The sequence below is a fragment of the Podarcis bocagei genome, assembly GCF_964188305.1.
Source record: "Podarcis bocagei genome assembly, chromosome: 2".
Lineage (NCBI taxonomy): Eukaryota > Metazoa > Chordata > Lepidosauria > Squamata > Lacertidae > Podarcis > Podarcis bocagei.
The window spans coordinates 20,296,129-20,319,756 of NC_138126.1; the positions used below are offsets into that span (position 1 = coordinate 20,296,129).

Below are 23,628 nucleotides of genomic sequence, written 5' to 3' on the forward strand. Positions count from 1 at the left end.
TCAGTTCTTTTATTATCAACAATACTTTAAGAATTCAACTTCTGAAGGCTCCCAAATCCCCCACGGAACTCAGATCTTTAGCCGAAGGCCAAGGCTGTCCAACCTCCCAAAACCACCCCTGTCATCAGAGGAGCTCATCGTATTTTAACCAGGTGACATCAATACCACTCAGCCGATTGGATGAAGAGAAGTTGGTGAGGCAGAGAGGGCGAGAAGCAGGGGTACTCAATGGCCTCTGGTCCTTGTAGTTATTTGCAGAGCTTTCTTTTCGCAGACCCATCTGGCTACAGTAGTACATGTCTCAGAAATAGTTTTGTTCCCGTTAAGTCTCCCACAGCAGTTTTCTTGAGCTGGAGCTAGGTCTTTCAACCTGCAAAAGGAAGGAGAAAGCCAACAGCATTTGTCAAAGGCGGAACATATCCACCTGCTTGGCTATTCTTTGCGAGAGAGGGGAAGGACTCGCTCTGAGGGCCTTCTGGCGGTTCCCTCACTGCGAAAGAGGTTACAGGGAACCAGGCAGAGGGCCTTCTCGGTGGTGGCGCCCGCCCTGTGGAAGGCCCTCCCACCAGATGTCAAGGAAATAAACAACAAACTGACGTTTAGAAGACATCTGAAGGCAGCCCTGTTTAGGGAAGTTTTTAATGTTTGATGTTTTATTGTGTTTTTAATATTCTTCTGGGAGCCACCAAGAGTGGCTGGGGAAACCAAGCCATATGGGCAAAGTTTAAATAATAATAATAATAATAATAATAATAATAATAATAATAATAATAATAACAATAACAACAACAACAACAACAATAATAATTGTTGTTGTTGTTTGTTGTTATTACTCACTGCACAATTGCGTTGCCCAGGCTTGCCAATTAGGTGCGATCCTATCACGTGGAATCAAGACTTGTGGTTCTCAAATGTTTTGCCAGTGAGTTTCCCTGGGCTGCAAGAACTTCCTGTGGTTTAACTAAGGTTTTCCCTCATGCTCCCAGTGAACCACAGGAGGAGAACTTGCACGCATTTCTCTTTGAAGGGTGTGGAAGTATGCCCTCTTCTTTCTGCCCTTTTGCAAAGAAATTCAAGGCAGTGCAAAATTGTTTCACTTATTTCCACAATAACCTTGTGAGGCATTTATTTACTATATATTAAATTTGTGAGTCACTTTATTTTGCCTAGGGCAACTAAATGCAACTTACAAACAAACAAAACCCCTCATTAGGATACATTAAAACCAAGAGGAAAAAAGAAATACAGTGGTGCCCCGCAAGACGAAATTAATTCGTTCCGCAAGTTTTGTCGTCTAGCGAATTTTTCGTCTTGCGAATCACGAAATCCCATAGGAATGCATTGAAAATCAATTAATGCGTTCCTATGGTCAAAAAAAGTCCAAACAAAGCCAAATTTGGTACAACAACAGTTTATTAACTGCTCTTTAAAGTCACACATACTGTAAAGAGCAGTTCAAAAATTGAAGGGGAAATAAATTAACTTTATAAACAAAACATGTCTTTGTTTTTAGACAAAGGAAACAAAGTCGCAAGACGTTTTCGTCTTGCGAAACAAGCCCATAGGGAAATTCGTCTTGCGAGGCAAATCGAAAACGGAAAAACCTTTCGTCTAGTGAGTTTTTTGTCTTACGAGGCATTCGTCTTGCGAGGTACCACTGTACATTTTTTAAAAACCCATCCTGCCCACTTCTAAAAGGCCACAGACCAAACATAGATTTTGCTGAGAGAGACTGGTGCAAGATTACCTAGTGAGCTTCATAAGTGAGCACCAGGTAGTTCAGAGGTGCCTTTGGCATCTTTCATTATATATACAGCTTCTGGTGGATGCAGAAGAGTCACCTCTACCTTGGTTTCTGACATTCGAAGGGTATGTTTTTAGGACCCACCTTATTTCTGTGGTCGTAAGTTGTTTTCAACTGTGTTTTAATGTTGTAACTCACCTTGGGACTTTAGGTGTATTTTGACAGGTGTAAATGACCTGATGTGATTAGCATGGCATAAGACTGAGCAGAGGATTTGGGGAGATGAAGATCTGGTCCTCCTCACCCCTGCTCTGCAGAGTAAGATGAGATACTCACAGTTTGTCATCTAACGGGGAGCCGTCCACCCAGGTCCATTTCCAGTCAGGAGGTGTGGCTTGTAATCCAATCCAAAGCAGTGGATATTGGGTATTACGCAGTATAAAGTCCTGTAAACAATGCAATTAGTCTCTACTGTAGTATCTAGACAGCATCTTAAAAACCTAGACAGCATTTTAAAAAGCAGAGACATCACCTTGCCAACAAAGGTCCGTCTATTTAAAGCTATGGTTTTCTCAGTAGTGATGTATGGAAGTGAGAGCTGGACCATAAAGAAGGCTAATCACCGAAGAATTGATGCTTTTGAATTATGGTGCTGAAGGAAACAAGTATGCACAAGTATGCTGTTGAAATTTCATGGGAACTACAGTGGTACCCTGGGATGCGAATGGGATCCGTTCTGGAGCCCTGTTCGCATCCTGAAGCAAACACAACCCACGTCTGCGCAGGTCGCGTTTCGCCGCTTCTGCGCATGCGCGTGACGGCATTTTGATTGTATGTGCATGCGTGCACGGCGAAAGCCAGAAGTAACGTTACTTCTGGGTCGCCACAGAGCACAACCCAAAAATACTTAACTTGAAGCACGTTTATCCCGAGGTATGACTATGTTTTTTTAATCAGAAAGAAAGAAAGAAAGCAATATGGGAAACTGAAAGGGGGGATTGCACTTCAAAATTCATAGAACTGTGAATTTTAAAGGATTTACTCCTCAAATGTGTAATGCAGATTTCCTGGCACCCTGCAATGGGAGCTGAGGAACCAACAAAAAGGTTAAATAAGCTATTTCAATGGCCCCCTAATCTTTCCCAAGGCTCCCTATTGTATTTTGAAAAAAACTGCATGTGACTGAACATAATTTTTAGTTTGGCTGTAAGTAAAATTAAACACAGTCCCAGTATAAGGGAATGAAAAGTTTCCTTGTGGTAGATTCCTAGCATATCCTAAAATTACTTGGCCAGCCCACTACACTACAGAGTCACATATTAGATGCATTATGTACATTGTGTTAGATAAACGATGCAATTGAAACACAGTGGAATACATTTACCCCCCTTTATTTATCTTTGGATTTCAAAAGTGTGGACTATAAATGCCACAATAAATATATACAAGATGTAATGGTACTCATCTTGGCAGTGGCTCCCCTCCAATAAGGAATGTGGATCTAACTCTTATTTACTTACCACTTCTTCTTGATTCTGTATCACCAACAATCGAGAGTCTTTTGTTCTGCAGTCGTCTTTGCTCTCGGTCCAGTCTCCTTTTTCACTGGAGAACCAGTAGCACTTGCTATTGCGACGGAACCAGTTCTCAGGGCAGACTGCGCAGTCAGAACTCTCTGGGAGTAGGGCAGGGTGGGCGGACGGAAGCATAAAAAATTGCAAGTTTACACCAGATAAAATGACAAACCATGGTTTGTAACTGACAGGAGCAAGCCTACACAACCCTTTGTTTGCATCCTCACTAATCCACTTTTCGCCTTCACACACAATAAGGTATTAAATCGTGTTTTTAATATTTTAATATTCTGTTGGGAGACGCCCAGAGTGGCTGGGGAAACCCAGCCAGATGGATGGGGTATAAGTATTTATTATTATTATTATTATTATTATTATTATTATTATTATTATTATTATTATTAAATTGGAGCTACAGTGCATTTTGACAGACGCCAAGGGAGAAATCTGAGGACACTATGTATTGAGGAGAAGGTGGGCTATAAATTACAATAACATGAGATTACTCTCGGATTCGTTTGTTTATTTTCCGGGTTGTTTGCAGGGTTTCGATTACCACTAGATACAATTTAAGTGAAATCTAAAGCCTCATAGTTTATGCAAACACTATCTGGAGTCCTGTCATCAAGAAATGGTTATGAAGCTTAAAGGAATTGTTATGCAGTGCAGACTGGTTCATTTGTGTGAATGGGGAACTAAAACCTCAGTCTGCCCTCAGGCTTCTTCCACCTGCCTATTTACAGCCAGTCCAGGGGGTGATGCTATTGGCTTCCCTCTTCTTAGTCTCAGTGAGGCCCTTTTAGATCTCGGCAGGGAAGAGGATACCTGCCATGTCACTTGTTCCATGTCTCTGATACACAAAATATGAGTATGCTTGGCTGACGAAGCCCAGCAGGGCGAAACAAGGTATTATTCCGGGAATCCTTGTCACGTTTAAACTCTTTCATCTGACAAGGGCATACAACAACTATATTTTGCAAAGGCACATGTTAAGATCTTTCGTATCCTTCGTCTGATGCCTGTGTACGGCGGCTGCATACAACAACTATACTCTGTTGTAGGGATGATCACTGGGTGCGGAGCACACTTCCCATACGTGTGACCTTGGGGTGCAGTGCACACTCCCCCTCACAGATAAAGCCACAGCTGTCTGAACATCTTGCCCTCTGTCTAACCTTTTGCAGTCTCAGTAGTCTGCAGTGTCCTGTCTGTAACCTTTGTCTCTGAGACCTTTGTATCCTTCGTCATACACTGTGCAGGGGGAAAATGATGCGGTGGAAACAGGTGCTAAAATAGCTTTGTACCACCCCACGATCTCGGGACTGGAAGATGTGCAAAGGTCACAGCCCAAAATGTATCTGCCTGGGTTTGCATATTGTGTCAATAAAAGGAGCCTTCACAGAGCTGGCCGGCAGCTTGCTTGCAGCTCACCTGTGCGCAGCCCACCTGCATTATCAACTCCTGCCTCATGTCCTTCACTTCACTCTGCAAAGGCAGATGTGGAACATTACAGTGGTGCCTCTGAAGGGTTACATACGTTTCAGGTTACATACGCTTCAGGTTACAGACTCCGCTAACCCAGAAATAGTACCTCGGGTTAAGAACTTTGCTTCAAGATGAGAACAGAAATCGTGCTCCGGCGACGCGGTGGCAGGTTAAGAACGGACCTCCGGAACGAATTAAGTTCTTAACCCGTACAAAGAAAAGTTCATCTTTTGCAAGTACTGCTCCTTAAAGTTGTTACGTTTGACACTTGTATTCGCTAAGACATACATGGAACACAAGAGCTTCTGTTTGGTCATTATGTATATAAGAACTGATCTATTTGTATTTCCTGTTCTAAATATTGCTTCTTACTTGCTTCTACTCAATTAGATAATGTGAAAAGAGTTATGTTTATATGATGAATAAAGAATTTATATAGTTAAACACAGCCAGTTACATTGTGGGTATACAGTGGTACCTCGGGTTAAGTACTTAATTCGTTCTGGAGGTCTGTTCTTAACCTGAAGCACCACTTTAGCTAATGGGGCCTCCCGCTGTCGCAATTTCTGTTCTCATCCTGAGGTAAAGTTCTTAACCCGAGGTACTATTTCTGGGTTAGCTGAGTCTGTAACCTGAAGTGTATGTAACCTGAAGTGTATGTAACCCGAGGTACCACTGTATTTGTTTGGGAAGAGGATAGGGACAAAACGACAGTTAGTTGGCTCAGCCTCTCTTTGACTGCGGCTCCCTCTCTCTGTGGTCTTCCCGCCTTCTACCCCGCCCCCAGTCCCAAAAGGCAGCAGCCCCCATTTTTTTGATATGTGTTCCTTGAGCCTTATTGAGAAACAACACTCCAGTTACCTGCTGAGCTGTTTTCAAGCGGCTTACAGAAAAATTGCTGCAGCGAAGTCACATTCTCTAGGCATAGATTATTTTCCATTTCACCCTGAGGGACACAGGATTTCTCCAGTTCACCCATGAGGTTCCATGTCTGAAAACCTTCATATAAGGAGGTTAATTTTAAGTGATCAACAAACTGCGAAGAAATTCAAAGACTGTTTAGTGTTTTTTGTTATGGTACCTAATTGTTTTTCTCTTCCTTTCTTGAATCCAGTGTTCCCCATGGATTTTCCCTTCATCGTTGAAATAAAGCGAGTTTGTTGTTTTTTAATTAAAGGAGAATATCACAGTATGTCCTTTAAGATAACAGCTCATGTTCGGAAAGACTGCCTGTAACTTTCTAATATTTAGAACTCATGTATGATCAATTGTTCAAGACAAATCTTTAGGCTGTGAAAACCAGACAAACCAATTTTTGACAATAACTTAAATGGCCAGACACTGAGCCACTCAAGAACAACTGCAGTCACACTTTCTGTCAACTCACTACACTGCATAGGTGCCAACTCCCTAAGGTCTTGGGTGCCCAAGCACCCACAAAATTACCCATGAAGGGGCCGGGCACCCACAAATTTTGGTGCACGCTGCATGGCACCCACGGCCCCAGACACCCACAGTCGTGGGGCCAAGCTGATACAGCTACTACACTGTGACACCTTTATTTGTTCACAAGCAGTAAACAGGAAACAAAGCAAAAAAAAGTATTATTATTATTATTATTATTATTATTATTATTATTATTATCCCTTGTTAGTTTATTGCAATGTGAACCAGTTACAGCTACCTCGGTTTTCAAACACAATGCATTCCGGAAGTCCGTTCAAGTTCCAAAACGTTTGAAAACCGAACACTGAAAGCGGAAGCCTCAACACAGAAAACTCAAAACGGAAGCCGCATTTCCTGTTCAACTTCCGAGGCGCATTCGAAAACTGAGGCATTTACTTCTGGGTTTTCAGCGTTCGAGTTCCGAAACGTTCGACTACGGAGGTGTTCGAAAACCAAGGTACCCCTGCATTATGAACTTCTGAACATATAACCTGTTTTTATGTTGCAGCTCAGTACAGTACGATAAAATCTGTTTATACGAAATACTCTATTGGCACCTGTTCCTTTTTTGTACAATTTTTGAGCAGAATGCAATGGTTTTGGCAGAGGGTGGCACATTCCCTGTTTCACCTCAGAGGCAAAATGGAACAGGCCACCTTTGCTCCCAGGAACTACTGCCAAATTATGTTTTGACTATTAATGAAGACCTTCCTATTTCAACAACCCCTTTGAGCGCAGATTTTCATTGCAGCCTGTATCTGTGTTGGATTTGAAATGGGTTTTTATATTTGTCTTTAATTGTTTCATATTTGAAATCTCTGCCATTGCTGTTGCTGTTTTAAATGGCTGATGGTTCTATTGCTAAGTCACTTCACAAGAAACAACCTATAAATGGAAATAAATTAATAAATAAAAGTGCTCTGTACTTACACAGGGCTATCACGGTGACCCCTAGGATGACATTTCCACCCCATCCAATCCAGAGAGCAGTCCGTCGCCCCAGAGAATGTGGTGAGGCACCTGTAAATTTGACTTTATTAATACTAGGTTCCCCAACACAAGGATACAGAACCTCAGACCTGAAGCCCAAATCTGGCCCTCAAGGCTTCTCTGTGTGTCCTCCCCTTGTGACCCCCCCCTCTTCCCAGGCTCAAACCCCTCCAGCCTTGCACCCTCCTAGAGTGCTTTTGCTCAGCTGAAATGCGTCCCTAGGGCTTTCCGCAATTTGCAAGATGAGAAAACACTCCTGAAATTAATAGTTATTTAACATCATATCCATATCAGGGCAATACCTTTACAGTGGACACTCAGGTTGCGAACGTGGTCCGTGCAGGATGCATGTTCACAACCCGCAGCGGCGCGTCTGCACACATGCGGGTTGCGATTCGGCACTTCTGCGCATGTGCAAAGCACAATTTAGCGCATCAGCGCATGCATGACTGCTGACCCTTTCCAGTACTTCCAGGTTTCAGCAGTCTGCAACCCAAAAAAGCGCAACCTGAAGTGTCTGTAACCCGAGGTATGACTGTATTTGGCAAAGCAAAATGCTATAAAATAGTGTGAAAGCCTTTGAGTTCTCTTCTCCAGAATTCTGCATCAGTCTGGATTTGAAAAAGGCAAGATGGGTGAAGGGAGCGAGGGAGGGAGGGAGGGAGGGAGGGAGACGGCCGGTGTTATTTCGAGTCATCTATGCTTGAATAATTGTATTCATAAGCAGAAATATAGCTATGTTTTGTTCTTTACAAAGTTTTGGACAGATCCTTGGAGCTTTTACTAATCAATTAAAATGTGTTAACAAGGGTCAGGGTTGGAGATGGGTTAGGGTTAAGGTTGGATCTAGGATTAGGGTTAGGGTTAATGTAGTGTTAGGGTTGGGTTTAGAGTTATGGTTGGGTTTATGGTTAGGGTTACAGGTAGGGTTAGGGTTAAGGTATGAGGTATGAGGTAGGGTTGGGGTTAGTATTAGTGTTGGTTCTAGGGTTAGGGGTAGGGGTAGGAATAGGGGTTGGGTTGGAGTTAGGGTTAGGGTTGGAGGTAGGGTGAGGGTTAAGGTTGGAGGTAGGGTGAGGGTTGGGTTTAGGGTCAGTGTTAGTTTTAGGGTTAGGGTTGGCATTAAGGGTTAGGAGTAGGGTTGGGGTTAGGGTTAGCATTGGTGTTAGGGTTAGGTGGTGCTTTTTTTATGGGGTACTCAAGGGTAGCAGTTCGAAATCACATCAAAGTGCAAGTAGATAAATAGGTACTGCTCCGGTGGGAAGGTGAACGGCGTTTCCATGCGCTGCTCTGGTCCGCCAGAAGCGGCTTAGTCATGCTGGCCACATGACCCGGAAGCTGTACGCCGGCTCCCTCGGCCAATAAAGCGAGATGAGCGCCGCAACCTCAGAGTCGGTCACGACTGGACCTAGTGGTCAGGGGTCCCTTTACTTGTACCTTTACTCAAGGGTACACAGTACCAGAACCTCTTTTAGTTTTTGCTGTTGTTGTTAAAAAAAGTGTAACAACTTCATGGTTAAAAAAACTGCAACAACTTCATGGTGAGTACGGCACCTCTCTTATTTTGGTTATAGAAAATGTGACATTTACTGTAACAAGTTCATCGTAAGTACCAGCCCCTATTTTTCTAGGGGGGGGGGGGGGAGCACTGAATATGCTCAAATAAGAAGCAGTTCTGCTGCACCAGAGATATAGCAACAAGGTTTAATTTAGCAAGGTCTGACCATGTCCTTCCTTTCACACGCTGATCTCCGGAACTGTAGGTTAAAGAGGTTACATGTGATTCTTTATTTAGTGGGTTTGCATTTATACAATGCAACCACAGTGCCTGCAAATGGGAGCTTATCATCCGGGGAAGGGCACGGCCTTTTAACCCTTTCCCCCTGCATTTATTCCACTGAGGGCAGGGCATATAGCTAGGGATGGGCAAATGTGTCCATTTCAGTTTCCTAGTTTTCCATTTTTCCAGTCCACATTTCCATATTTGTTTGCTGGTGAAAAAATAACCAGCATTTCAGTGTGACTTTCTCCTAATATACATGCTTTTGCAAAATATACGCATATTTGCAAAATAATTTCCCCTAATATAATGCCTTGTTATTATCACAAATATGTGCATTTTAATGCACACTTTTACCCCAGTACATACATTTTTGTACACATTACTTGTGTACAAAAATGTATGATGCTTTGTTTATTGTTTATGACAAATGAATTGTAGTTGTGCAATTAAGCAAACTGAGAATTCTTCAGCATCTTAGTCTGATTTTTCCCATAATAGGCACATTTCTGTATTCCATTTTTAAAAATGTACATTTTGCCTAGCATTTTTTCTAATGCAACACATGTTATGCCATGTATATGAACTCTTCACCCTAACATTACTACACATTCCTCAGCTGCAGGACTGAATTGCAAAATTCAGAAAAGGGCACATTTCAAAGGGTGTCTGTTTCTGAAAGTGTAGATCGGGTAAGCTTGCCTCCAAATGCAAACGGAACTGAATTTCTCCCCATCCCTAGTTCTGATGTTCTTATGCCCACCAACGTTAAGAACTAGATAGCTTGCATTGCTTTACTTCCCTCAAGAAGGCTTGTCATTTCCCCCTGCTCTTTTATTATCATATATTTGCTTATTAAATTTGTATGTGTTTTGAGAGTCTTCTGTTGGGCAGATAAGCAGGATATAAGTTTTAGAATAAATAAAATATAGGAACTGGACAGGGTGGCAGTAGGGAACCTGAAGCCTTTTGGCCTTGTTTCTAGATTACCGTTTTCTTCATTCCTGCCTATTGACCATGCTGACTAGGGCTGATAGGAGCTGTGGTCCAACAATATTTAAGGAGGATATTGAGAAGCTAGAACGTGCGGAGAGGAGGGCAACCAAGATGGTCAAGGGTCTGGAAACAAAGACTTAGGAGGAAGGGTTGAAGGAGCTGGGTATGTGGGGAAAAGGAGACTGAGAGGAGATAGGATAGACATCTTCAAATATCTAAAGGCCTGTGACATGGAAGATGGAGCAAGTTTGTTTTAACCCAGGGGTCAGCAAACTTTTTCAGCAGGGGGCCGGTCCACTGTCCCTTAGACCTTGTGGGGGGCTAGACTATATTTTTTGGGGGGAAGGGAACGAATTCCTATGCCCCTCAAATAAGCCAGAGATGCATTTTAAATAAAAGGGCACATTCTACTCATGTAAAAACATGCTGATTCCCAGATTGTCTGTGGGCTGGATTTAGAAGGTGATTGGGCCAGATCCGGCCCCCGGGCCTTAGTTTGCCTACCCATGTTTTAACCTGTTCCAGAGGATAGGAATTGAACCAGTGGCTTCAAGTTACAAGAAAGGAGATTCCAACTAAATATCACCAAGAACTTTCTGACAGTAAGAGCTGTTTGACAGTGGAACGGACTCCCTAGGAAGGTGGCAGACTCTTTCCTGGGAGGATTTTGAGCAGAGGTTGGATGGCCACTTGTCATGGATGCTTTAGTAGAGATTCCTGCATTGCAGGGGGTTGGACAGACAAAGTACAGTGAGATTAATTGGAAGTCAGTTTTAAATTTCTTTTCTATAAATTTTATAATTGTGTTCAATACCAGGAGTATATATGATGATATATTAATCTCCTTATAGCTTATAGTGTGGTGGTTTGTTTGATTTTTCTGTTATTTGTTTGTTTGTTTGATTGTATGTTTGCTTACTTGTATGCACGTCTGTTTTTCATAAATGTATTTATTTTAGATTAATAAAGATATGAAAATGAAATATTGCTGAAGTGCCCATCTTTATAGCAACCCTCTACAGTTAGTTATTTTGACTAACTACATGTTCACACAAAAGGCAACACATTTCTGTGGCTACATTTGCTCTAAAAATATTTCAGCCCCTGCAGACCTGCTGTTTTTTCCATGCTGTAAGTAACAGCTTGGAGCCTTGCGAAAAAACATCCTCTCCCCGCTACCCAACATTAAAACTTACCTGATCCTTTCGAGGCGTGAAGCAGCCTGGCAGAGGTTGGAGCTGAAGGGAGAGCAAGGTCAACATAGATAGAGCCATCTGTCATTCCGCTGGAAGCAAAGAAGGCCAAGAGACTGTGTGTGATATGGGACAACTTAGCTGCTGCAAGGGAAGTGTATATATTAGTCAAGCCGGCCAACCAATGTAATTCGTTGAAGGAAGCGCTGCTGCTAACCAATGTAGTTGAAGTCAGGTTAAGTTTTCTGGTCTTTGAAAAACTGAAGCAGAGCTTCCTGGTGCAGAAAGGTGAGGGTAACAAGAATCCAGATGGTTCCTTTTTCTTCCTCATCAAAATAGATGTCTGCCTTTTATTTTTTTTATTTAGCAAGATTCACACACTGCTTATTTAAAAAACATCTTTAAGTGACTCATTAAAAACAGCAATAAGAAAAAAGAAGCAATAAGAAAAGAAACTGAAATCAGCAGAGATAAATTGCCGAAATGTGGATAAAATCAACCAGTTTAACATGCACTTAAAAAGAAATTTACATGGTAAAAGTTCATGTCTGGTTAGTAATTATTTTATTTATTTATTTATACATATATACATACATAAATACATACATACATACATACATCTTCTTTGGCGATCACTCGTAGAAGAATAAGATTGTCTTCCATAAACACAGTTTTAACAATGAGTCCATAAGTGATTGCGAGGGCCAATTCTGGATCCACACGTCCTTCCACAGTGGGGAAATTGGTTTCCGGATGGGAGTTGATCACGGTGTGGATTTGCCAAGCGTGCCTTACTCCTAGCACATTTCTCCCTTGCGTCCTGAGTTCGAGTGTCTTCAAAGCCCATGACATCTTTGGTAAAGGCTGTTCTCCAACTGGAGTGCTCACAAGCCAGTGTTTCCCAGTTGTCAGTGTTTATTCTACTTTTTTTTAGATTTGCCTTGAGACACTCTTTAAACCTCTTTTGTTGACCACCAGCATTACGCTTTCCATTTTAAAGTTCAGAATAGAGTAGTTGCTTTGGAAGAAGATCATCAGGCATCCACACAACATGACCAGTCCAACGAAGTTGATGTTGAAGAATCATTGCTTCGACACTGGTGATCTTTGCTTCTTCCAGTACACTGATATTAGTTCGCCTGTCTTCCCAAGTGATGTGTAAAATTTTTCAGAGACACCATTGATGGAATCTTTCGAGGAGTTGGAGATGGCGTTTATAAGTGGTCTGTGTTTCACAAGTATACAGTAAAGTTCGTAGTACAGTAGCTTTGTAAACAAGCATTTTGGTTTCCCTGCGAATGTCCCAGTCCTCAAACACTCCGCACTTCAGTCGGGAGAAAGCTGCACTCGCAGAGCTCATGCGATGCTGGATTTCGGCATCAATGTTGGCCCTTGTGGAAAGATAACTGCCTAGGTAGGAGAAGTGACCAACATTTTCCAATGTTACACCATTGAGTTGGATTTGTGGTGCTCTGTTATGTGGAGCAAACACCGAGCCTTGGGAGTGGGAGGTGCTGCCAGGCTTTCAGCAGAAACACTGCTGCTAAGTCTGACACCTGCCTTTGCTCTGTGCTGAGACACCAGCTTGTTTCCTCCTTTTTCTCATCCTCCAAGCTGCCAATCTTTACTACCTCCCAGGTCTTCTCCTTCTATGGGATGTGTCCAGTTGTCCACCACCAGGAGCCCCAATCCAAATCCTCTTCCTTTGCGCTATCCCTGGAGGGCTCTTAGTCAGGTGGTTTCCACCGTTCTTCCTCCAGGTGTTAACTTTGGAAAGGCAGCATAGAAATAAAATGATTGACCGATTGACTTCTTTCTAAGAACGAAAATACTTTATGATTTATTCTTATTTCAGTCATTTATAAACCACTTACCAATGCACCTTCTAAGCAGTATTCAGCAAGGTTATGACTCATTATAACTGACTGGAAATAGTTAAAATTAACCATAAAATTAGGGGAACTCACTTAAAATGCTTGCTGAAATGAAAAAAAAAAATCTTTACCAAGGAAGAGGCTTGTTCAGCACACATGAACACACACCATACAGTAGTTGTTAAATGGTGATACTTTGTAAGTTTGGCCTTTGCAAGTTGATCAATGTAGGGCTAAACAATTTTTAATGACACCAAGCATTGTTGTCAATGCTATGCCTTGATAAAGCAAGTTCAACTTCTGGGCAAATTGTTGAGAACCTTGTTAGAAAATGGTCTTCTTCTTCTTCTTTGGCAATCACTCATAGCCGAGTAAGATTGTCTTCCATAAAGTGAAATGGAATAAAACAGTGGGAAAATATCAGTGCTTGGAGCAAGACAGGCAACCAGTGCACAGATTGAGAAGGTGCTGTGAAAGTTGATGGACCATCAACTATGTTCACAACTTATTTTTAGGGAGCCCACACTAGATATGAAATTGCAGATAGGGACCCCACACAACAGTTGGGCTAATCTGTCATTTTTTGTTTCTCACTCTTAAATTCAGTTCTCCACATTTACACATCCGTTAGTATTTTTTTTAAAGTCCTTTTGAAAATTCACCAGCATTTTACTGTTAATCTGTCTGAATAAACACATCTTTCTGTGCAATTTTGCCTAAAATATACATTTTTTAGCTGTCTTAAGCCCCTTATATAATGCATTCTTGTATGCTCTTTTCACTAGTATTTGCATTTTTGCAGTTTCCCCTAATAAGTGCATTTGTACAGAAGGCTTGGCAGGAAAGCTGCATTGCAAGCACAAATTCTGAAGGATGGCTTCGATGCCCTATAACCGTGAATTTGATCTGCTGCCAAGATCTTGAGCAGCTGTAAAAGGCACCATATGACCTGACTTTGACATCTGTTCCAGAAAGTCCAACATGTTAAGTGAAAGCAAGCTCATATCGGAATTTGACCACACCCTGCATTGCCACTTTCCTCAAGCAAACATAGCTTGTCTTTCCCTATCACTGTTTCTACAGCTGCTCATTTTCTCTTCCACAACTGAGAAGGGTGACTCAGACAACAAATATCGAGGAGAGCACTCTGACAGCACCCAGGACAGCAAAACAACGGGTGGCAGCTTCCTTCCAGCTTCCACATACACTTTCTGCAATTCTGAAGTTTGCTGCTGGAGCCGAATAGCTTCTAAACTGGTAAGTAGAAAGACAATCAGGGAAAGAGTGGGATTGTGTGAATGAGAGTAATGTAATTTGGTGTTGCTACAGTGTCTACTTAATGTCCCTGTGGAACTGCTTTGCTGGTTTGAAGTACAGTATAGCATATTTACAGCAACTGCTGTTGTTTAGCTTGCCTTCCCTCTTGCTCCCCTCCCTGACTTAATGCAACTCCAGGATCGTGGTGAGGCACTAGAAATCCTCCAATGGGGGCTATAGTCTGACTTCCTCCAAATCCAGGATTGTGATACAGCGCTGCAGGGCCTGAAATGACGAAAACCTTACATTTATATATGTATAGGAAGATATTTGCTGTTGCATTGTCACTTCATTACATGATTATGAAATTGTTCTTATGGTGGTTTGCAGAGAAGGGGTAGTGAACAGTGGAATTATGGGATGGAAGGGAGAAAAGTCAAAGAAGGGGGCGGGGGGCCTGTTTCAAAAACTGTGGGAAGACTGTTAAAGAACATTGAAGGAATGTGGGCACATCAAATAGAAGAAGGCCATGGCTGAGCCACGTTTTTCAGCAAAGGAGCCTGAATAGTAACCAGATAGTAACCAAAGATCCAACTACCGTCATATCAGAGCTCAGCTGGGGCCCGGCTGCCACACCCAGTTCCGACTCTCCTGACCTTGGACAGGAGAGTGCAAGTCCTGCCATCTTGAAGGAAGAAATGGACAATGGTCAGCCACAGAGAAATGCCGCACGCCAGAGAAGGTAAAAACAAATAAAATGTTGTTCCAATTCTCTCTCCAGCTTGCTGCTTTTCCTCTGACTCACATCACTGCAACTTTCTGTCCTCAGCTCTGGTTTTGTCAGTTAAGGGAGGTGGCAAAATTCATTTTCCATCTAGCACAAGCCCCTTAATACCCCATTGCCTCACCAGGAAGCTATCTTGGCTATTCCAGGAATTAGAAGGCTTGGTTAGCTTTTAACACTTGCAGGATCCAGGGATTAGAGGGGTCTGGCATACAGCATAACACACACACACACCAAATTTATAATGCTATGTTTGGGGGAGAACCATGACATCACAAGCCCATGCACTTAATGTGTATCTCACACAGATTTGTGGAAAGCATTACGAAACCTAGAATTACTAAGCAAATTAACAAACCAGGAAGAGGAAAACGAAACATAGTTTCAAAAAACTAAAACAGTCTTTCTGAATCCTTCTTAACAAACATGTAGATAAAGCTGATCCATTAAACATTACTCTCTCTCTCTCTCTCTCTCTCTCTCTCTATATATATATATATATATATACTTTTGCAAAATCCCTTACCAAAAATACCCCCACATTTGAACTCATGCAGGAGCAGGTTTCCTCCAATTTACTATTTGAAGAACAAAGTATAAAAGTAATCATCATCATCATAATTTTATTAGTACCCTGACCATCTGACTGGGTTGTCCCAGCGACTCTGGATGGATTCCAACAGGATATACAAACACGGTAAAACATCAAACATTAAAAACCTTCCCTATACAAGGCTGCCTTCAGATGCCTTCTGAATGTCAGAGAGCTGTTTATCTCCTTATCTGATGGGAGGGCGTTCCACAGGGCGGGTGCCACTACCGAGAAGACCCTCTGCCTGCTTCCTTGTAACTTCACTTCTTGCACTGAGGGAACCGCCAGAAGGTCCTTGGTGCTGGACTTCAGGGTCCAGGCTGAGCAAAACTGGGAGAAATATGCAGTGGGGTCCCCCAAGAGATTATTTGTACTGGATTTATTCAGTAATGACTGTTGAGTCAGGTAAGAGGGCAAAGGGGAAGACAACAGCAAAGGATTGTTTATTGTTTTAAAAAACGACAACAACCCCCAAGCAGAATACAGTGGTACCTCAGGTTACAGATGCTTCAGGTTACAGATGCTGCTAACCCAGAAATAGTACCTCAGGTTAAGAACTTTGCTTCAGGATGAGAATAGAAATTGTGCGGTGGTGGCACGGTGGCAGCGGAAGGCCCCATAAGCTAAAGTGGTGTCTCAAGTTAAGAACAGTTTCAGGTTAAGAACAGACCTCCGTAATGAATTAAGTTCTTAACCTGAGGTACCACTGTATAAAGCGCTTCCAAAGGTACCCAACAGCAGAGCAATTTAAGATGGGTGAAACTGGGCAATAAAATGGCAAGTACAGTTCAGTTTGAGTGAATGCAAAGTGGGTCACATCTCCGCATTTACTTGTGATGGAGTCTGAGAACTAGCTGCAAGCATCCAGGAAAGAGATGTTTCACGGCGGCTAGCTCAAAGGAGATCCAGTGGGACCACCAAACAGCAAAGGAGTGCAAGGAATAATAAGAGCAATGCGGATAGATTAGAAAGATCCACAATCCAATCAAGCATGTTTTTTTGTTTAAGGCAGGGGTCTGCAACCCGCGGCTCTGGAGCCACATGTGGCTCTTTTACACCTTTGCCGCGGCTCCGGGGCGGATACTAGCGAGGGGAGGAGGCGCATTGTGCGCCCCGACACTCCCCACTGTGGCAGGCGCTGTACTGGCTGTGACGTCGCATGGGGGTGGTACGTGCGTTACTCACGCACCGTCCCGATGTCACCTTCCCGGCCGCTGTCAGATCGGAGGGCAGCGGCGCGCATGCTTTAAATGTCACAATGGTTTTGCAGCTCCCAGGTTTTTTTTCTTCAGAAACAGGTCCAAGTGGCTCTTTTTGTCTTAAAGGTTGCAGACCCCTGGTTTAAGGAATCATCCCGAAGCAAGAGCGCATGAAGGACCTGCAATGCAAGGTGAGTATGAAAGGCCTTACGACGTTGTGAGACACAAATACTACTGAATAGGAGACCTCAATATACTATTGAATATTGGAGGATATTACAGTGGTACCTTGGGTTACATATGCTTCAGGTTACAGACTCCGCTAACCCAGAAATAGTGCTTCAGGTTAAGAACTTTGCTTCAGGATGAGAACAGAAATCGTGTTCTGGTGGCGCGGCAGCAGCAGAAGGCCCCATTAGCTAAAGTGGTGCTTCAGGTTAAGAACAGTTTCAGGTTAAGACCTCCAGAACGAATTAAGTTCTTAACCCGAGGTACCACTGTATATCTATATCAAGTTTTTTTTTTAAAAAATAGCACATGATAGAGGAGCAGGTTGATTACACTGCTGCTCTGTCCGTCTTCAAAAGAGGTCCGGGCAGGAGAACATTTGAGTGGGGAAGACCAGCAAGAAGCCACTTTTGATTTACCAGAGCTGTCACATTCCAGCACTGGGGCGGGGGGGGGGCACAGCATGAATATGCATGCTTTTATGCCCAATCATCTGTGATTTTTCTCCACAAGATGGGGAGAGAGCTAAGAAACCAGAAGATATCACAGAACTGTTTAACATTTCAAAAGCAAAAAAATAAAACCCTGGCTTACGTAGTGTTATAAAGGGGGGGGGGGTATCAGATGGAAACATATTTGGTGCCCGAGGCAGAGCAGCCAAAATAACAGCAACTATAATACATTCAGTGATGAATAATTTGCACCCTCTCTCATGATATCCAAAACTGGCTGCCTAACAGTAGGGCCGGCCATGCTGTTAGGTTAAATCAAGCGTACTTCTGTGCATTTGCAGTTTCCCTCGTTTTCTTACCGATTGGTAGTTTCCCCCCTCCCCAAATTTGTTCATTTTGTTCCTATGACCAGAACTGCAAAATGCCACTGAGATAAAATAAATTATATATTCTCCTTGCCCCATTTTAGGCATTAGCATGGCCCTCCTCATTTGTCTGTTTTATTTCCTTTCAGAGAATCAACAAAGAACTATTATCATACTTGTAATCATAAGCATCCTATTTGCCCTAGTTTGGTGGGCAGGTGAGTTTTCTGAATTATTGTTATTCTTTAGTGCTTTGTTCTAGGCCTCTGCCCGCTGGCCATTGCCCCCTGCTGCTGGTGAGTGCCAGTGCTAGGTCTGCCAAGTGGAGATGCCACAGCAACCCCTACTCAGCTACCCTAGGGAAGAAATGGCAAGGGCTGTCCTCTGGGGTCTCCTGGCATGATTCAGATCCCTTTCCCCATCACAAGGGGCCTTTGATTCCCACTTCAACCATCAGGTGAGGTTGATTTGATTTCCCTCCCTGCTTGTTCCTGATGTATATCTTCACTCACCCCTTCTTCCCTGTCAGGAAGGGACACACCATTTTGTAGTTCGCCTCAGGTGGCAAAATGTCTTGGGCCAGGTGTGAATGTAAGGGGGGGGGTGGAATTCTGCACAAATATTCATCATTTTATGATCCTATCTACTCATATTTTAGCACTGGTAATCTTAAACTAATAATAATAATAATAATAATGATGATGATGATGATGATGATGATGTAGGCAAGTTCAGAGGAGAGTTTTCTTTCTCTTACATTTGCAGCAAAGAATACTAATCAGTCACGTCGTGAGGTGTCATCTGTTCGAGCCTGTCCAGCTTTGTGGATCAACTATGAGGGAAAATGCTACTTTTTCTCAGAGGAAAAAGGAGACTGGGCTTCCAGTCAGATATTTTGTGATTCACATAATTCCGTCCTGGCTGTGATTGACAGTGAGCAAGAAAAGGTACGTCCAACCAATGACATTTGAGAGGCTATTAAGTCTGTGAGAGAATTACTGCTATACAGCCCTGACAGAAACACAAAGTCAACTCTTGATTCATCTTGAATCGTCATAACTTGGGACATGAGCAAATTCTCCATCTCAGCCGCTAGGGAACCATTTTCTTTGCCATGTTTTCAAATATATTGATATGCAGGATTTTGGAAAGGTGACGAAAGACTAGGATGTCGTTGGGTCACCTATGATGTACGTCATTGTAGATAAATGTTTAAACAAGTATTACAGTGAGCAGGGCTGATGGTAATACAGAATCCATGTACAGTGGTACCTCAGGTTACAAACACCTCAGGTTACAGACTCCACTAACCCAGAAGTCAGGTTAAGAACTTTACCTCAGGATGAGATCAGAAATCGCGCACCGGTGGCACAGCAGCAGCGGGAGGCCCCATTAGCTAAAGTGGTGCCTCAGGTTAAGAATGGACTCTGGAACAAATTAAGTTCATAACCAGAGGTACCATTCTCATCCTGGAAAATACAGAGTGCGGCCACCGCATCACCCACCCCATGCTGCTGCTGTATAGGCAGCCAGCTAAGATCAGTTCCACTACAGAATCATAGACTCACACCAACACAGAGAGATAAGAAGGGATTTCTTTGAAGACAGCAGTTCTAAATCTGAATTTTGTGTGGCTTTAAGGCATTCATTCTGCGCTACATCAGGGACACTGGTCACTGGATTGGCCTGAGCAAGGACTCTGGACAAACCTGGAAATGGGGAAATGGGCGAGAATTCAAGAACATGTGAGTCCTTGTTCTCTTCAGTGTCTGGACTCTGGGATGGAAACCAACAAGCACCCTGACAATTGCCTAGAAACAGATCTGCCATTCTTCTACATTTGGACATGGATATAATATTTCTTAGATACTATTAGATGTTAACCCAGTTCTCAAACTAATGTACCACAAAGGGATGTGGTTAGGGAGGGTTGGGATCAAAATTGTGATGGGTGGGTGTGGGGGACTCTTGTGGAACAACCAATGGAATAGTGAATGAATAATAATAATGAATGAAGTGAATGAAAAAGGAAGAGTTCATGTTTCCTGCCTTGGAAAGACCAAACTAGCCCTGACTATGCAGAGAAGAGAAGTATGTTGTGTAGATATGAAGTAAACACAGAGAGTTAGCAAAATATCTTTTTTATTATTTGTAATGAGTTCTAGCACAACTTTCACCAGCTCATTGCAGAAGCTTACATACACAAAATAAAAATGTATTAGCACTAGAAACCTGTTACAAGTAGAACCACAGCAACACTGTAATCAGGACAAAACAGCATGCTTACATGTTTATTAAAAAGTAGGCAAGATTAAGTAGAAGAAGAGTTTGGATTTGATATCCCGCTTTATCACTACCCGAAGGATTCTCAAAACGGCTAACATTCTCCTTTCCCTTCCCCCCTCACAACAAACACTCTGTGAGGTGAGTGAGGCTGAGAGACTTCAGAGAAGTGTGACTGGCCCAAGGTCACCCAGCAGCTGCATGTGGAGGAGCAGGGAAGCGAACCTGGTTCACCAGATTACAAGTCCACCGCTCTTAACCACTACACCACACTGGCTCCCAAGTGAGGAATATCTGTGATTTTACACATATGTCCATTTAAAATGGGAAGATGAAGGACCTTGTTGACATACTTTCCCATTTCTAGATGGATATTGAAAAAAAATATTTTAAAAATTGTATAATAGACAACTGGGAGAGAATTCCCTAACTGCTGGTGCCAGCACCAAGGAGGCCCTACCTCTTATCACTAAAGAGGGACCACTGTAGTCAGTCTTAAGGTTCCTATGAGCACAGACAGAAGTACAATACATCTGTTCTCTGACATACGTCATTTTGGGCACTTTCCTCTTTCTGTGAAACAGAGAATAGCCCCCTTGGCTTGATCCTGTTTTCGTGGTTCTTTTGATGCAGGTTGGAGCTGAAAGAAGACGGAGAGTGTGCATTTCTGAGCACTGACATTGCCGTGTCAGATTGTCAGGTAGCAAGAAACTGGATCTGTAGCCAGCCTGATACTTATACAAGGAGCAAAAGTTAGGGCACTATCCTAACCCAAGATCCACTGGGGTGAACAGGCAACATAGGAGATCCAAATGAGAACTCCAGCCAGTAATCTGGTCTCTGCATTTTTGGACCAACTAAATTTTCCAAGTCTTCATCAAGTGCAGCTTTTCCTCTCTTTGAAACAGAGAATGGCCAGCTTGGCTTAATCCTGCTGTTGTCTTGGGTCTTTTGTTGGAGGTGAAAGAAGAAAATCAAGTGTGCATTTCCATGTAATAAACCAAATCCTTACAACTTCCTCGTATGACAAATTCTTGATTAGGCAAAAGTGTTAAAGGCATGCACACATTTTAAATGGACGCATATCCTGGCCCCATGCAAAAGGCTCCATTCCTCTCGAGAGTGTACGTCAAGTCTATACACATATGTGGGTTTAGACATACCATGGACACGTATGTGCAAACAGACGGACCCCTGGGAACAAGTGGTTCCATTCCTATGTGTGGTCTAGTCCAGAGAGTAGCATTGAGATAGTGCTCTTTGAACCCCTGGCATTTGTGCTATTTGTGCTATTGGGTTCTGTAGGGCACTTTCTGCCTCCAGTTCTACTTAATATGAAGCCATTGGGAGTTCTGGAATATGGTGCCATCAGCACTCTAATGACATGTAGCTCCCTAAGTTCTGTATCGGGAGAGGCTGCAGAAGCCCTGGGAATCAAAGAGTTGGAAGGTACTTCCAAGGGTTCAACCCCCTACAATGCGGTAATCTCAACTAAAGCAGCCGTGACAGATGGCAACCCCCGTTTTGGTGGGGGTTGCATTCTGGGTCATCACACGCAATGGTGGAGCACATGTAAGCCCACCCCTCCCCGCTATGCCCCAACCCCCGCCCACCCCTTTTCCTTCACTTCTGGGTCTACAGCGATGCATGTGTGCTTTGAACATGCAGGAAATGGTTGTTGCCTGTAAATAACTTGTGGGTACTCCTGGGTGCAAGGGACGTGGGTGGCGCTGTGGGTTAAACCACAGAGCCTAGGACTTGCCAGTCAGAAGGTCGGCAGTTCGAATCCCCGTGACGGGGTGAGCTCCCGTTGCTCGGTCCCTCCTCCTGTCAACCTAGCAGTTCAAAAGCACATCAAAGTGCAAGTAGATAAATAAGTACCGCTCCAGCGGGAAGGTAAATGGCATTTCCGTGCACTGCTCTGGTTCGCCAGAAGCGGCTTAGTCATGCTGGCCACATGACCTGGAAGCTGTACGTCGGCTCCCTCGGCCAATAAAGCGAGATGAGCACTCCAGAGTCAGTCATGACTGGACCTAATGGTCAGGGGTCCCTTTACCTTTACATTACTCCTGGGTGCATCTTTGCCATGAGAGGCTCAAGCAACCTCTGTTGTTGTGAGTGCCTTTTACCAGCTTTGTCTGATACACTGGCTGTAGCCATATCAGAATTGGGATTGCATGGCCATTGTAGTCCACACATTGGTAATTTCAAGACTAGATCACAGAAATGTGCTCTATGGGAGGTTTGCCTTTGGGCCTGGTGTAGAAGCTTCAGCTGGTGCAGAATGCAGTGGCTAGTGTGCTGATGGGAAGAAGAAGAAGAAGAGGAGGAGGAGGAGGAGGAGGAGGAGGAGGAGGAGGAGGAGGAGTAGTAGTAGTAGTAGTAGTTTGGATTTGATATCCCGCTTTATCACTACCCGAAGGAGTCTCAAAGTGGCTAACATTCTCCTTTCCCTTCCTCCCCTACAACAAAACCCTGTGAGGTGAGTGAGGCTGAGAGACTTCCGAGAATTGTGACTAGCCCAAGGTCACCCAGCAGCTGCATGTGGAGGAGCGGAGACACGAATCCGGTTCCCCAGATTATGAGTCTACCGCTCTGAACCATTACACCACTTAACCACTACACCACACTGGGGGTACACACTAAAAAAAACAGGGGTCGTGGTGAGAAGGAAGGAGCAGGCTAGCCTTTCTGTTCTGCTTTCTGTTCTGCTTGTGTGTCTCTCTGCCTGCTTCCCTTCTCCCTTCCATCATCGTCTCTCCACCCTGCTGCTTCTCTGCAGGTTGCAATAGCAGAGGGAGCAAGAGTACTATTGGCATAGAAATGGAAACAAGAACAATTGCCAACGAAATAGAAATGGCAGACGAAATTACTGGACTATGCAGAATTAGACAAGATGACAGGAAGGATTGGAAACCTGCGGGATCAGAGATTCTCAGAGGGCTGGAGTCAATATGTGAACTATCTGAAAAGCAATTGTAATCAACAGATTACGCGAGTAGGATTGCAAGAAGTTTTGTAAGGAGGACTATGTGAAATATTGCAGAGAAAAGTATGAAGAGAATTATGAGTGAAGGACTATTAAAAGTAATAGTAAAATTATTGAAATGCAGATAAGGATTTCATAAGTGATAAGGATTGAAAAATCTTCAGATGTGGTTGATGGAAGTCCAAAACACTGAATAAGATGAGAAAACATATTTTTTGTGTGCTTTTGGTTTTTTGGGAATTTCATGTAAAATACACACACACACACACACACACACTATATATATATATATATATATATATATATATATATATATATATATATATGCTTTCGTAGATTTTCACGGGTACAGGAATGCAGGTTTTGGTGTCTTCGGGTGTCTTCCCGTGTAAGAGTT

The 23,628-nt window shown here is 43.1% G+C and overlaps 3 protein-coding genes across 6 annotated transcripts in view; 1 reads left to right on the forward strand and 2 right to left on the reverse strand.

Annotated features, from left to right (window-relative positions):
• Positions 1 to 23,628, reverse strand: part of LOC308581104 (killer cell lectin-like receptor subfamily B member 1B allele A) — a 61,769-nt gene that overhangs the window by 22,502 nt on the left and 15,639 nt on the right. The window lies entirely within an intron of this gene.
• On the reverse strand, positions 8 to 11,325 carry LOC308581114 (killer cell lectin-like receptor subfamily F member 1). 2 transcript variants are annotated; one of them, XM_081183601.1, is made up of 6 exons: positions 11,212 to 11,311; positions 7,180 to 7,269; positions 5,665 to 5,802; positions 3,265 to 3,419; positions 2,081 to 2,190; positions 8 to 370 (listed from the first exon to the last, which is right to left on the reverse strand). In XM_081183601.1, the coding sequence occupies exons 1-6, from the start codon at positions 11,294 to 11,296 to the stop codon at positions 226 to 228; spliced, it is 723 nt and encodes a 240-aa protein (XP_081039727.1). In that variant the 5' UTR covers positions 11,297 to 11,311; the 3' UTR covers positions 8 to 225. The 2 variants fall into 2 exon arrangements, with proteins under 2 accessions (XP_081039727.1, XP_081039728.1); XM_081183602.1 differs by lacking the exon at positions 7,180 to 7,269 and having other exon boundaries at positions 11 to 370; positions 11,212 to 11,325.
• Positions 14,173 to 21,260, forward strand: LOC308581164 (early activation antigen CD69-like). Of its 3 annotated transcripts, XM_081183682.1 has the most exons (8): positions 14,173 to 14,339; positions 14,949 to 15,081; positions 15,681 to 15,820; positions 17,062 to 17,105; positions 18,109 to 18,177; positions 18,725 to 18,906; positions 19,601 to 19,704; positions 20,876 to 21,260. In XM_081183682.1, exons 4-8 carry the CDS (start codon positions 17,099 to 17,101, stop codon positions 20,997 to 20,999), a joined length of 486 nt encoding a protein of 161 aa, XP_081039808.1. In that variant the 5' UTR covers positions 14,173 to 14,339; positions 14,949 to 15,081; positions 15,681 to 15,820; positions 17,062 to 17,098; the 3' UTR covers positions 21,000 to 21,260. The 3 variants fall into 3 exon arrangements, with proteins under 3 accessions (XP_081039808.1, XP_081039807.1, XP_081039809.1); XM_081183681.1 differs by lacking the exon at positions 15,681 to 15,820; XM_081183683.1 differs by lacking the exons at positions 14,949 to 15,081; positions 15,681 to 15,820 and having other exon boundaries at positions 14,180 to 14,339.

What these genes read in the sequence shown, in the direction of transcription:
- LOC308581114 (XM_081183601.1), bottom strand. Translation starts at nt 11,296, where the DNA reads ATGACAGATGGCTCTATCTATGTTGACCTTGCTCTCCCTTCAGCTCCA. An exon ending in TCACGCCTCGAAAGGATCAG is followed by an intron (nt 7,270 to 11,211) that starts GTAAGTTTTAAT and finishes TCAAATTTACAG; the next exon opens with GTGCCTCACCACATTCTCTG. An exon ending in GCTTGAAAACAGCTCAGCAG is followed by an intron (nt 3,420 to 5,664) that starts GTAACTGGAGTG and finishes CCCTACTCCCAG; the next exon opens with AGAGTTCTGACTGCGCAGTC.
- LOC308581164 (XM_081183681.1), top strand. Translation starts at nt 15,038, where the DNA reads ATGGACAATGGTCAGCCACAGAGAAATGCCGCACGCCAGAGAAG. An exon ending in TGCCCTAGTTTGGTGGGCAG is followed by an intron (nt 18,178 to 18,724) that starts GTGAGTTTTCTG and finishes TTACATTTGCAG; the next exon opens with CAAAGAATACTAATCAGTCA. An exon ending in GGGCGAGAATTCAAGAACAT is followed by an intron (nt 19,705 to 20,875) that starts GTGAGTCCTTGT and finishes CTTTTGATGCAG; the next exon opens with GTTGGAGCTGAAAGAAGACG.